The sequence below is a fragment of the Lissotriton helveticus genome, chromosome 2_1 (genome assembly GCF_964261635.1).
Source record: "Lissotriton helveticus chromosome 2_1, aLisHel1.1, whole genome shotgun sequence".
NCBI lineage: Eukaryota > Metazoa > Chordata > Amphibia > Caudata > Salamandridae > Lissotriton > Lissotriton helveticus.
This window is the reverse complement of record NC_136059.1, coordinates 1,250,024,182-1,250,038,957: the sequence shown is the minus strand read 5'-3', so window position 1 is coordinate 1,250,038,957 and position 14,776 is coordinate 1,250,024,182. Positions and strand designations below refer to the sequence as shown.

Genomic DNA, 14,776 nt, shown 5'->3' with positions numbered 1-14,776 from the left:
CTTCACGGGTCCCTCCCAAATCTACTGCTACATTTGTATTTCCTTGTAGAAAAGATAGAAGAGGTGGAAATTTCCATTGTAGGTTTGTGTATTGCATTTTGTAGTAAACAGTGATACTTTACATACTACAAAATGCAGTTTGCGAATCAAGACCAATATGGGTTTTGTGGTTGAGTTGAATTTCCTTAAGTTTTTTCACGACTCTCTCTTTGGATCATTCTTGATATGGATCCCATTAAATATAAACACTTTAAGCCATCTAGTCAAAAGTGTTTAGTAGCTGGTGCAGGAAGTTCATTTTTTAATCTTAATTTATAGAATCATCTAATTTCACATTTACTTTTCTTACAAGTGGTAGCAAATGAGTCTGCAGTATCAACATGTAAGTAGTTTCTGTGTTTTCTGCCACTCAACACAACTTTTTAAATATGCACACCGTTTTGCCCAGGTTACCCATTGTCAGGTGTAAACGCCTCTTTTCCTTTATAAGGTTTAAATCTTTAGTTGGCCAAGAATACCTCTTAATCTAATGGAAGGGGATTTTCCATTCACATACCAATTAACCAAATAATTAATCTTGCCTGTGTATTATTCCAGTCTTTCTACAAGACAACCAAAACCCTTCTAGAGTTACCATATGTATGAAACTTTGTGTTATCCCTTTAGCATGTGATAGTAAATGATGCAGCAGTCCTAGCCAAAACTGCTTTCTACGTATCAGCTGCAATTAACACAGGGATTTGAATGGAATTAGTGTGGATAGTCCCTCAGTCTGTGAGTGGTGCAATGAAAATGATGTGAACCAAGACAATATTTGTTTTCTCTGTATGTTTTTCGTAGTCGGGGTGCTGACACTCAGTACATTGATTATTACTAAGCATATTAATGACATTGCAAGGGTTTAGTGTCATGAAGGATGAAACATAGCGTATGTCCCACACATATATATATATATTTTTTTTTTGGGTGCTCCCTTGTGTCTGGACGCAGCTATACCTCTAATGAGAGTGAAACAGGTGACAGGGGTTGCTTTTGAGCCTTCTAGGTTGCCTTGGATGATATTTTACCAATCCAGTAAAACTGTGGCTGGAGTGGTAAAAGGTTTTTGTCATTTTACAGCCGGCATGGATAGCACTTTGCTAATCCTATGCTTAAAGGTTTTGAAGTATGAATGGCAATGTCCCTTTCTAGCTCGGCATAGATGGAACTGTGCTAATCCTACGCTTAAAAACGTTGCTAGAAAAACATACATTTGAAGTGAGAAGATTTAGAGTGTCGCTGGTGTTGCAGGGTCCTTTATGTAGGAGTTGATTGCCATCTAAATTCGGGAACTACCAAGAGTTTCCTGCTTCCTATTTTGCATATATGTGTGTGTGTGTGTGTGTGTGTGTATATATATATATCATTACCATAGCCATGCCCTTAAACCAAGTAGCCCAAGCTAACACCCAGTCACAGTTATTCAAGATACAGGACTACCCTAGCTTGACCAAGGTAGCTTATCCGTGTACATGGCTGGTGTTCTAAAAGTCAATGTCAGACATCAACATTTTGCCTCATTTTAGCTTATGATGGAAAGGACCCCAAGCAAAAGTATTCATATCTTGCACACCTTCCACTAAGCTGACTAGCAAGAGAGCAAAGCATTTCTGAGATACTGTGTCAGCCACCCATTGCAAGCTAATAATGCATCCATCACAGATAAACCTTCAAACAATATATCCATTATTTCTATATTAAACCCCCTAAATGAAGTTCCAACCAGGACCTTAATTTGATAGTCCGGTATCATTACTACTAGTTTATGGCAATTACAACTTCTTTTATCGCAATGCACAGACAAGTATTTCACTTACTGTAAGTCCATATCGTGGGATACTGAAGTATTTCAGCCAGTTCAACCAATCCATCACACTGGGCAAATTAACCAGGAGCCCGGAGAATATCTGTCATGAAGAAAAAATGAAGGTTCAAAAATTACTGCATATGTTCCTGCGCTGAATACACCCAATCCAAAAACATTCTACTGAGCTAAGGTATGTAAAAGTAACTCAACACAGGTCAATGGAACACCATGAGTGAAACTGCAATCACCATCTTAGGTCAGAAGGAGGACCACATTTTTTAGGTATGTTTCTACTCTGCTTGGTGCTTATATTCCCTAATTTTCATTGTCAACATAGCTATATGACTCTCACTCCTGGCATATGAATCACTTTTATTATGCACTGTACTTTTTCTGGCTTATGGGGCTAGGCCCATGCCCTATACATGCCCCAATAAATAACTATCTTTTATAAGTTGTTGAATTTTTCATGCAAGCATAAGAAAAAGAAAGAGTTTATGATTGGGGTTTCACTGGCACATGTAGTTGGAAATATGTTTACAGCGACTTATAAAACCTAAGATACAGAGCATATTGTGGTCCCAGTGGAAGCAAGATACACACTCTTGATCAGCTCTTCCAAAATGGCGATTTTACGCCGTTTGCACACATACAGGAGGAGTTTGACCTTCCTATATCACAAATGTGGAGAAACACCCAAGTACAGCACCGCCTGAGAAAACGCCTCGGTCCGCACCCTTGGACATTGCCGATCTCCACAGTGGCATCATACCTTCACATGTGGGGTAAACACAGCAGGGTGATATAGGGGATATATGGGCAGGGTGATATAGGGGATATATGGGGTACTATATTCTCACCTTTTTTCATGACCCCTATCGCGAGCTCTCTGTGACAGATGGCGAGCTCGGCTATCAGTAACTTCCGAGTAGGACGAACAGGAGGAGGCCCTAGAGGCCCTGGACAGAGGTACCAGAGAGACGCGACTGAAGTTGTGCCTTTTCAAAGTCCTACATGACTGGCACTGGACGCCAATGAACTTAACAGAGCAGGCTTACTCCCGCACGCAGACTGCGGGAAATGTACAAACAAACACTGTGACACAACGCATATCATTTGCGAATGCTCATCGATACAATACTTCTGGTCCTACGTCGGCCAGGTCCTGGGGGGCCTCTATGCTCCCGAATCTCCCGCCTACTCCCTCTGCTCTTCTCCTTCATGATCTGCAGCACTCAGCAGAGATGTCCAGACCACAACGACGTCTCTTTCACAAGGCAATAGCCAAAGCTTAATTAGGTGTTCTCTGGCAGTGGAAGTCACAGACGCGGCCCTCACAGGAGGCCTGGCTGGGGGCTATGATTCACATTGCCTCCCATGAACGAGTCATCTATAACCTACCAGACCAATCTGAAGTGTTCCTACAGATGTGGGCCCCCTTCTTGTGCATGGAGGACGATGAGGTGGGAGGACATGCCCCTCCCCACACGAGCCATGCACCTCCTTCTATTCTGCTATGTTCTATAACGTACACCCCTCCCCCTCTCCAGGACCTCCCTCTTGCCAAACCCAACCCCCTCCCCTTATTCTTTTTCTCCTTGGTCCGGCTCCATACCCCGCCTTGCCCTGCCCCCTACCCCGCCCGGCCACGCAGAGGTGCATACCGCCATATCCGTAATGAAAGGGGCCACCCGCCCATCATACGACCCAGGAACGAGATAACTGCAGTGGCCATGTAATCCCATAAACCACGCCGCACCCCCTCCACATACCCACTTTTCCACCCTCTATTGCCTGCACCTAGGCTTGCACTCTACACACTCTCACCACTGCCAATGGACACCGCACCAACAAAAGTATAAACAGACGATACCTACCGCTGACACCACCCCCACCCCATCTGTATGCACCACTACACATTCAGTCTCTTCATCCCCGTGACAACATGAGGCTCAAGGTCACCTGTTGTCGCGGGGATCAGGAGATTGAATGTGTAGTGGTGCATACAGATGGGGTGGGGGTGGGGGTGGTGGGAACCCTTGTTCCCCCTATCGCTGCTTTTGTAACTGGGTCGCCCTCTCGGGAGCGAACGGCCCCCTTACTCCCACTGAACCTCGGGACAGTGGTCACTCGGGAGATCCCAGGGGGGTGCGGGGGTGGGATGATCCGACCTCGGGGACTTGGATGACGAGCGACTGGTGACACTTCACCTACTAGGGAACATGAGGGTCGCCGGATCACGCAATCTTAAACCCAATTTCATCTAAGCCACTTTGGGGAAGGTGCAGAGGAGCAAGCAGCAGTGGGCGCACCACCTGCGCTTTTCCCCCTAAGAGCTTGCGCCCTCCCGATCATGAAAGGAGCTCCATCCCCCCTCCACCTCCACCTCCCCATACCCCCTCTCCTTTAGGTCTACCTACTCTCTTTATTTGTTAATATTGAACGAAACTCCTTCATGTTAAATATTGCATATAGTTCTTGTCAGTAAAGAATGGAGGAAATATCTCCGAACTGTTTAACTTCCTTGTATCTTTAATAAAAAAATTGCACACATTTTTTAAAGATACTACCAGAGGCTAAACTGATTTTTGGGAGGATAAGACTTGGGTACATAGAAAGTATGTTTAGTCTTTTCTGCAGACGACTAAAGAGGCAAATGAAAGAGTCATTGGCAAATCGTTCTAAAGTTAGTCCCATAATCTGTAAATTTTCTGTCTCCATCATCCCCAGAAATCTACTTTTGATTTCCGAAAGTCTCTTGTTTAAGAATGCAGATGAAATTAGATTTCTAACAGACTTCTATAAGCTGCAACACCTTTTGTCACAAACGGTTCTGAGACCGGGAAGTGAAAAATGACTTTTCAAGAGATATTGACATAATCCAAAACCTACCCTGATAACAGCGTGTTGTGCCTTTTGTAACTTCCCATCCTCTTATCCAGGCATCAAATAATTTTACTGGTAAGTGTAAACCAATCAGGAGCTATCCTGACTGAAACAGCATGCACCTCTGGGATTACAGAGATAATTTTCCTCTGATTTTGATGCAGAACATGCATTTTTACCAACCAGTTAATTGTCAGGGTCATTATCGGATATTTTATTTTTTATCAAAGGTGATCTTGTGACTTTTTTCTCTGGCCACCTGGGGTTCCTTCAAGGCAGTACTTAATTTGAGCCAGTGGTTGCTGGTGGGGCCTTCCCATTTCTAGGGTTATGTTTCCTCAACAACCTTTGAGTTTAAAAAGGCCAGGTCCTTTTTAAACTCACTCTCTTGCATTCACCTCTGACCCTCCCTCTCACTACTCTTGCACCACACCTAGCATCACATTATTAGTGCTCCCGCGTAATCGCAGGTGGTAGCAGGCCCCATCCCGCAGTGAGGCGGGAAGACCCCTATGATGAAGCATGACACCAAGGGCCCTTTTGGTGTGTGAGGGGTATTTAAGCAAACACAGCGTGCATCCAACCATTGTAGGATACTCACTTTCCATAACACAGTGATTAACATACTTGAATGTACCCCCTTTTAGGGGTGATCCTTTTGTTTTGTAAATGCAAATGTTTTTGTAAATGTTTTTGAGCTTGTAAAGCGCACTGCTACCCATCCATAGGTCTCCTGGCGCTGTATAACTCTGGGGAACCCGTCCTGGCTTTCCCTGTGGGATGGTCCCTTGCTGGGAGTCCCTAAGGTGGAGCCAGGCATCCCCGGAATTGGTGGGGCCGTTGTGGAGATTAGGCAAGCTAATGCCCAGAGTTGCCGAGTGGAACCCCTGATTAGAGTAAGCACCGAAGCGAGAATTATCGAGTCCGCTGACCAAGGTCCACGACCCTGCCGCGTCGGGAATTGAACCCTGGTCCCGGGCCGACTTCTGCTCTCGGGCCTGCTTGCCTCTAACCAGTGAGCCACACTACTGTGTACCAACTCTCCAACCTTATCTTTCTATACATGTAAGGTAGGCCCAAGGTACCCCCATGGGCAGGGTGCAGTGTATGAGAAAGGTAGGACATGTACTGGTGTGTGTGACATGCCCTGATAGTGAAATACTGTGTATTTTACTTTTTCCCTATTGAAAGGCTTTGACTCTTCGCCTTTCTCACACAACCTGCACATGTGCACTTCTCCTTCTCTCTCTTTTCTGAGCAACCGTCTATTGGTATACTTTTGACATTTGTACTTTTTATGTACTTTGCCATATCTTTGAAGAAAGAGAAATTTAAAAACAGAGAACATAAATAAAATCTTATCTACAAAATACAGTATTTGTGTCTTTCTCTGGTGTGTTGGTAAGAGAATATATTTCTCTTGTGTATATCTCTGTGAAAACTTGGCCATTTGATGTGAAAATTCACAGCCTTTTACGGTTTCCCCTTGTTTGGCTCCTTCAAAAAAAGGGATGCGGGGACTGTAGCGGCGACATCCTTGTTCAGAAGTGCAATGGCAACAGCTCCAACTGCGACACTCTTCTCCCACGATGCGTGAAGCTTCCGCGCAATGTGACAACTACAGCGGCGACATCCTTATTCAGAAATGCGACGGCAGCAGCTCGACGGCGGTGCGCTTCTGGGGGATGCGAGGCACTTCCTTCGATGCGGTGCAGTGCAGCAGTTCCAGCGGCGACACCCTTGTTCAGAAGTGCGACGGCAGTCACAGCGACATGCTTCTACCTCGATGCGAGACTCTTCTCTCGATGCGGTGCAGTGCGACAACTCCAGCGGCGACACCCTTGTTCAGAAGTGCGACGGCAGGCAGTAGCGATGGCGACACGCTTCCTCTTCGTTGCGGCACGCTTCTTTCGATGCGGTGCAGTGCGACGACTCCAGTGGCGGCACCCTTGTTCAGAAGTGTGACGCAGCAGCTGCGACAGCGACAAGCTTTAATATCGTTGCGTCGCGCTTCCAGCTCCTTGCGACACGCAGTCCCTCAGAAGGCCCAAAACAGCAGCAGGCACTTCCACAAGAACTCTGGGGAGCTGGGGAGTGAAGTCTGTTGTCCCTGAGACTTCAGCAGGAGGCAAGCTCTTTTCCAAGCCCTTGAAGATCCTTCACAAGTTGAAAGCAAAGTACACAAAGTTCCTTTCTCCTTCCTTTGGCAGTAAGGCAACCACTGCAGGCCAATCCCCCAAGCAGCACTTCACCTTGGGAATAGTCTCTCATCAGTTTCTTCAGGTTCCTCTCCTCAGTAAAGGTTTCTTCTTGTAGTCCAAAGTGATATAATTTCTTGGGATCAGGGTCCCAATATTTATACCCCAAAATCCTTTGTTCTTTGAGGGGAGAGGGGCCTTTGCCCAGTCCAAATCAGTTCTGAAGCACTCTGTTTACCAGACTTCTCCTTTCCTTTCACAGTGCAGGGCAGGCACATCAGACACCCCACAGGAGGTGGAGCCAGCCTTGTGGAAGGCAAGTACAGTCCTAAAGCCCTTTGTTTACAGGACTCATTCTCTTCTCTCAGTGTGCAGAGCAGAGACATCAGCCGCTCCCCAGGAGGTGGAGCCAGCATTTTGGAAGGCAGGCACAGCCCTATTCAAGGTTCAGGTGCAACTCCTCCCTCCCAACTAGATGCAGATCTATATATTCACCACTGGACTGACTCATCCTGTCTCTTGGAATCCCCCAGCCCTGTCACTCACAAAACCAGAAAAAGGAATACACAACCTAACAGAGGCAGGCTTTGGAAGGTTAGGCAAGCAAACACCTACTTTCTAAAAATGGTATTTGCAAACACAGAATGTTAAAACCAACTTCACTAAAAGATGTATTTTATCATTCTGAGTTCAGGCATACTAAACTCGAATTTCTACCATGTTCTCTGAGACAGTTAGGATTATAAACATGTAATAATCTAATAGCCCATTCTGGCCTATGGAGAACAGGTAGCCTTGTAATAGTGAAAAACGAAAATGGCTGTAATTCACTATTAGGACATGCCACACACATCAGGGCTTGTCCTACCTTATACTTACAATGCACCCTGACCTTGGGCCTACCATAGGGGTGACTGATATGAAGAAAACTGAAGGTTTAGGGACTGGCATGGGGGTGCACTTGCCCAGTCAGCATGACAGTTCCAGACTGCACACAGGCTCTGCAATGGCAGACCTTAAACACATTTTACAAGGCTGCTTCTGTGGGTGGCACAAACAGTGTGTGATGGAACGGCCCGTAAACCCCTCCCCGAGGACCAAAACCCCCCTATCATGCCTTGTCCTACACCCCCGGGACTGAGTTTAACTCACCGAAACGCCACCGCCGAGACAGGACGCCGAGCAACCTCCATCACCAACGAAACCCCGCCCTTCTCTCTCCCACAGGAGCCAACCCGAGCAACAGGAAGGGAGGAACCATACCAAGCTGACCCCGGAAGTCCCGCCCCCCTGGCAGAGTCAGCACAGGATAAAAGCCCGGAGTCAGCACAACAAGTCGTCGGAGTTTCGTGGCAGGACCCTCTGGCTGGAGACGGAGAAGGTGACCAGACGTGCGAGGAAGAAGTGTGGACGGAGGAGTGGTGGAGTCCCTTGGAGGTGGCTGGAGAGCGGCCGTAACTCAGAGGAGAGTTACGGCGGACCGCGTGAGTGCCTTTTGCCTCCTTTATCCCTACTCACTAGGAGTTCGTGTTAAAGTCCCTGTATATATACCCTCTCTCCATAGTCACACTCCCCATGCACTGTATTATAGTCACACTGCCCGTGCACTGTATTATACGTATATAGCACTTCACTGTAGAAAGCCCTTTCGGTACTCGCACACCCCACCCCAGCACCCTCTCTATTACCCTGACCTGTGTTCCTTATTCCCAGTACCGTCCTTCCCACACTGTCCGTTTCCGACCCCGCTCTTGCACTACCCGGGTGAAGGTGTACTGTTGAGACTCTCTGTCTACTCGATCAGACTAACGGTCCCTTGTTTGTTTCCTCTCTTCCGGTCCTCCTGGGAGCCTCCCCGTCATCGGAATACATTCGGATCGTCCGCGGACATCAAGAAGAGAAGAAGCAGCGCCTCTGTCTTCATCGCCTGGTGCTATACCTTGGACCTGTTGGGACTATCTGTGCTGTACATCAGTAATAAAAACCGAATATTGCCAACTATATACGGCCTCCTCGCCTGCTTTTCCGGCCCGCTACACTCACTCCACGACACAGTGCTACAGGCCCACCAGCAGCATTTGGATTTACACGCCCTGGGCACACTCAGTGCACTAGACTAGGGTCTGACAAGTAAACCAAATAGCCAAACATGGAACCACTGATTAATACATCAATTTACAATAGGGAGCACTTGCACTGTGGCACTGAATAGCAGTGGCACAGTGCCCAAAGCATCTAATACCAGCAAAAACACATGAGGCAACAGAAAAAATGGAAGGGAGACTCATGCCAATGATGCCAGGTCTAACACACCCTTATTTCTAGCAATCCCTAAACCACAAAATCACCCTTATCTGCCCTTTTACTTCTCCTGAACCCTAAAATCGCACTTACTTATCTTTGCCTCTACTCACCACTTTGCCCCAAAATCACCCTTAACTTCCTCTATCTCTACTCGCCCCTGAACCCTAAAGTCATCCTTACCTTCCTTTACCTCTACCCACCCCATAAACCTAAAATCACCTTTACCTCTACTGACCCCTAACCTGTAATTCACCCATACCTCCCATTACCTCTACCCACTCCTTACCATAAAAACACACTTTCCTCGCTTCACCTCTACCCCGAACCTTAAAATCAACCTTACCTCAGTTCCCCCACCCACCTCAAACCTTAAAATCACTGCTACCTCCCTTGGCTTCTACCCATCCTGCACTCTAAAATAATCCTCAACCCCTTTACCCACCCCATAACCTTAAAATCACCATTGCCTCCCTTTACCTCTCCCACCACTTTACCCTAAAATCACCCTTAACTCCCTTTATCTCTACCCGCCCGAAACCCTAAAGTGAACCTTTCCTTCCTTTTGCTCTACCCAACCCCATACCCTAAAATCACCCTTACCTTCCTTCTAGGTTGCAGACCAAAAATAAGTTCATTAACAATAATAGTTCAAGCAGTCTTGAAAAGATGGTATTTTAAATTTTCAATCGCTGCACACAGACACTGGAGTGAAAAAATTAATTTGTTGCAGAGTAATTAAAACTGGTTCAATAGCAACATAATACAAACATTTAAGATCATAATCCTATCAATGGAGGGGCAGCATTTCACAAACCAAAACTAAAATAATTTTAGACTTCATTGCAGTTTAGCCTAAACCTGTACCCACCTTTAAACCTTAAAATCCCACTTAAGTCTTTTTAGCTCTGCCCACCGCTGAATGCTAAAATAACCCTTAGCTCCTTTAACTCTATCCACCGCTAAACCAAAAATCACCCTAACCTCCTTTTACGTCTTCCCACCCTGAACCTAACATCACCCTTACCTTCCTTTACCAACCCCTAAATTCTAAAATTACCCTTACCTCCCTTTACCTCTACCTACTCCTGAACCTCAAAGTCTACTTCACCTTTCTTTACTTCTACCCATGCCTGAACCCTAAAATTACTCTTACCCCCTTTACTTGTACCCACCCCATAAACCTTAATTCACCATTACCTCTCTTTACCTCCACCCACCCCTGAACCCTAAAATCAACCGTACCTCCTTTGACCTCTACCCACCCTGAACCATAAAATCCCTCTTAGCATGTTTTACCTCTACCCAACCTGAACCCTAAAATCACCCTTACCTCCCTTTTTCTTCACCCACCCGAATCCTACATTCACTCTTATCTCCTGTTACTTCTATTCACCCCAAACACTAAAATCACCCTTATCTCCTTTTACCTCTACCTACCCCTGAACTCTAAAATCATTCTTACCTTCCTTTACTTCTACCCACCACTAAACCCTAAAAACACCCTAACTTCCCTTAACCTCTACCCATCCCTAAACCACAAAATCACTCTTATCTCCCTTTAACTACCCCTGAACCCTACAACCATCCTTAACCTCCCTTTACCCACACCTGAACCCTAAATTCACCTCTACCTCCCTTTACCTCTACCCACCGAATCATTAAATCACCCATACCTCCATTTATCTCTACCCAACCAAATCCTAAATTCACCTTAGCTCCCTTTACCTCTAGCCACCGCAAACCCTAAATTCACGCTTAGCTCCCTTTACCTCTATTTACCCCTGAACCCTAAAATCACCCTTACCTCCTTTTACCTCTACCCACCTCTAAACCCTAAAAATCACCCTTACATCTCTTTACCTCTTCCCACCGCCAAACCGTAAATCAGCCTAACCTCCCTTTACCTCTACCTACCCCTAAACCCCAAATCACCCTCGCCTTCCTAACCTCTACCCATCCCCAAACCCTAAAATCCACTTTACCTCTACCAACCCCTGAGCCCCAAAATCACCTTCACCTTCCTTACCTCTGCCCATCCCAAAATCCTAAATTCTCCCTTACCTCTTTTTACCTCTATCCACCCCTAAACACTAAACTCCCTTTACATCTACCCACTGTGAACCCTAAAATCAACCTTACTTCTGTCTACTCCTGAACCCTAAAATCACCTTTACCACACTTTACCTCAACCCACCCCTTACCCCAAGTCAACCTTCCTTCCTTCATGTCTACTCTCCCTGGATACCTAAAATTTCTTATGCCTCCCTTTATTCACTACCGAACCCTGAATTCACCCTTCCCTCTCTTTACCTCTGCCTACCGCAAACCCTAAAATCAACCTTACTTCCCTTTGCCTCTACCCACGCCTGAATCCTAAAATCAACCTTACCTCTGTTTACCTCTACTGTTGTGTAGTTCCATTATTACCCATGCAGGGCCTGCGCGTTAGGATAACATAAACTGTAGGATTGGTGGCAGACTAACTCTGATCACCCCCACCGTGTATGTTAGCCATTTGCATTAGCTAGCTCACAGTGCCACTATAATATCCTCTTATCGGGGAGAGAATAGTTTATGGCAACCTTAGAACATGACAACCCTGATCCCTCAGGATCCTGGAAACAATGTACTACTTTTTGCTCAGTCACCTATGCTCACTTACTTCGTCTCAGAGAGTTACACAGAAGAAACAGTTGGGCGTGTTACAATTAGGATTTATTGCACAGTTGTTCTTCTAGTGTATAATATATGTGTTATATCAACCGTAAGCCAGTAGCAGAGATATGTGATCAGCAGTACAGTGAATACAGCTGAAGTCCCTTTCCTCGTTCCTGGAGTTACACCATCTACTCCAGGAGCGCCAGGCGGGGTTTCGTGCACACCACAGCACCGAGTTGGTGATGCTCTTGGTGCTGGATGAGCTAAGAGGTATGGCTGACAGTAAGAAACCGAGCGCCCTGATACTTTTAGACCTGTCGGCGGCGTTCGACACTGTCAGCCATTCCCTGCTATTGGACAGACTGGCCGCTTTTTGGGATAGGGGGTCGGATCCATCAATGGCTCCAATCCTTTCTGACTGGCAGGACCCAGAGGATTCAACTAGGGGATGCCATCTCTGAGGTGAGTATCCTGGAGTGCGGAGTCCCTCAGGGCTCCGCATTATATCCACTACTTTTCAACCTCTACCTCCAACCCCTGATTGACTCTTTAGCGAACATGGGTTATCGTGTATTTAATTATGCTGACGACACCCAGTTGCTACTGAGTATTGACAACACGACCCAGGCACAAATTAGTGCTCAGAACATTCTTAGACATACGGTTGGTTGGATGACGGCAAACCTGTTGAAAATAAATCCGGAAAAAACGGAGGTTCTGGTGGTTTCCACCTTAGCCTCACCCTGGAGTGACCTTTATTGGCCCCAGGAATTAGGCCCCTCACCGATACCGTGTCATAAAGTAAAAAGTCTCGGTATCAAGATTGACAATGAGTTGTCAATGGCCAGCCAGATCTCCTCAGTAGTAGGGTTGTGTACTGGGTTGATCAGACAGCTGCGAAAGTTGGCCCCTCTCCTCTCCTTTTCCGCACTCTGTATGTTGGTCTCTGCTACCATCGTTTCGAGGCTGGATTATGGGAATGCCCTCTATCTTGGCCTGCCTAAAACCTTGATTAACAGGTTGCAGGTGGTCCTTAATGATGCGGTACGTTTGATTTTCAAGCTACCCAGAAGATCTCACGCCTCTCCTTTACTGCTCAAGCTACATTGGCTTCCCATTGAGCAGAGGGTGGAGTTTCAGAGCTTGTGCACGGCACACAAGGCTATCTACGGGCAAGCCCCTGCCTATATTAAAGAACGCCTGAAAGTGTACACCCATAAGCGAGTTTTGAGGTCCGCTGAGTCCCAGCTCTTGGTCTGCCCTCGTTACAAGCTAAAAACTAAAGGAGGGAGATGCTTTTCGGTTCTGGTCCCTCAGACTTGGAATAAGTTACCAGAATCACTTCGGAAAGAAGCGAATCTCCTGCGCTTCAGGAAGCTGTTAAAAACCTTCTTATTTAGGGAGGCTCTCGGCTCAGCTAGATAAGTGGTGTTGTAGGCCTCCTCTTGTCCTCTTTCACTGTGGTTTTGTTATCTGGTCTTGAGCGCCTAGAGACCTGTAGGTGAGTTGGCGCTATAGAAAACTAAGTTAACAATAACAATAACAACAATATAAAAGTATTGGACAGTCCACCATTTTTCAATAGTCATGAACACATACATGGATATAAAATGCATGATGAAAGAAAGTGCGTACTCCTACGATGCCTACCTAGATGTACCTAAGTGTACCTAGCATGTGAGTAGGTGTGAAGCCAAGAATCCCGCTAGGTTTAGTCTAACCCCATTACCTGAAGCAAAAGAGTGTGGGACCCTGTCCTGGTCTCGAGTTGGACACCCCGCAAGGGATGTTTAGACCACTGTCAGCTGGAGCATCTGCATTCAGAAGCCTCAGCGCCTCTGGTCAGTGTGTCGGCCTGGAAGTCTCAGTTCCCTCTAACTAATACTAGCAAGAGGTGCTGTATTTATACAGAAAAGTATCTAGGGTTCCTTTGTCCCTTGTTTCTTGTGTTAGCCATTGTTGGAATTGAGGATGACGTATAGGGTGAACGTTGTACGTAGATATTATGCAGGTGGATGTAGCCACAGCCTGGTTTCCAAAAACCCTTATGAATATTCATTCATACTGTGTCAGTCTAATGATGAAGTCATAGAACTCTATTGTTCAGGGAAACCCTCCTTCTGCGCCCAGAACTAGAACTAGGTAAAGGTTCAATCCTAAAAGGCTTGTTACAGTGTAGTGTAGGGGAGGTAATGTAGATGAAAGGGTATGATGTTACCCAGGCCTGTATTAGGGTACCTATATGAAACATAACACTACCCACCCCAAACCCTAAAATCACACTTACCTCCCTTTTTCTCTACCCACCCGAACCCTAAATTCACCCTTATCTCCCTTTACCTTTTTGCTCCCTTGAAGCCTAACATCACTTTCCCTCTCTCTACTCCTACCCACAGCTAAACCCTAAAATCACCCTTGCTTCTTGTTACCTCTATCCACTGCCAAAACCCTAAAATCACTCTTCACTCCCTTTACCTCTATCCATCCCTAAACCTTAAAATCCAATTTTATTTAAAATAACATCAAATGTATTTTGTTATACAAAAGTGCTTCCCTGCAATGGTAATGACTGCATGGTAAGGGTCCTGCGTAGTACAGGCAGTTCCCCCTCTGGCAGGAATATTCCTGTCCACTCTTTAAACACTCTCCTGCCTTCATCCTAGTGCCACTAAAGGTTTTGGGGGCACTTTTGGTTGTTTTCTGCCCTTCGATATGTTTGGTGGACACCTTCAACTCTTTCACAATTTATCCCCTCCTCACCCTATATTTTGTGTCTCGCCTGAGACAGTGCATGCACTGGTTATGGCTCTGTGCTATCCTGTATATCCACCAGTCCTTTTCATTAGCTGTGCCACCCAGGAGGCATATAGTGGGTGATATAAAT

At 46.1% G+C, this 14,776-nt stretch overlaps 1 protein-coding gene across 2 annotated transcripts in view; it reads right to left on the bottom strand.

The window, feature by feature from the left end:
- Positions 1 to 14,776, bottom strand: part of ABCG2 (ATP binding cassette subfamily G member 2 (JR blood group)) — a 662,915-nt gene that overhangs the window by 22,764 nt on the left and 625,375 nt on the right. For both annotated transcript variants that reach the window (XM_078676202.1, XM_078676203.1), the window contains one exon: positions 1,857 to 1,946. In XM_078676202.1, coding sequence (XP_078532328.1) covers positions 1,857 to 1,946 — 90 coding nt within the window. The remainder of the gene's footprint in view (positions 1 to 1,856; positions 1,947 to 14,776) is intronic.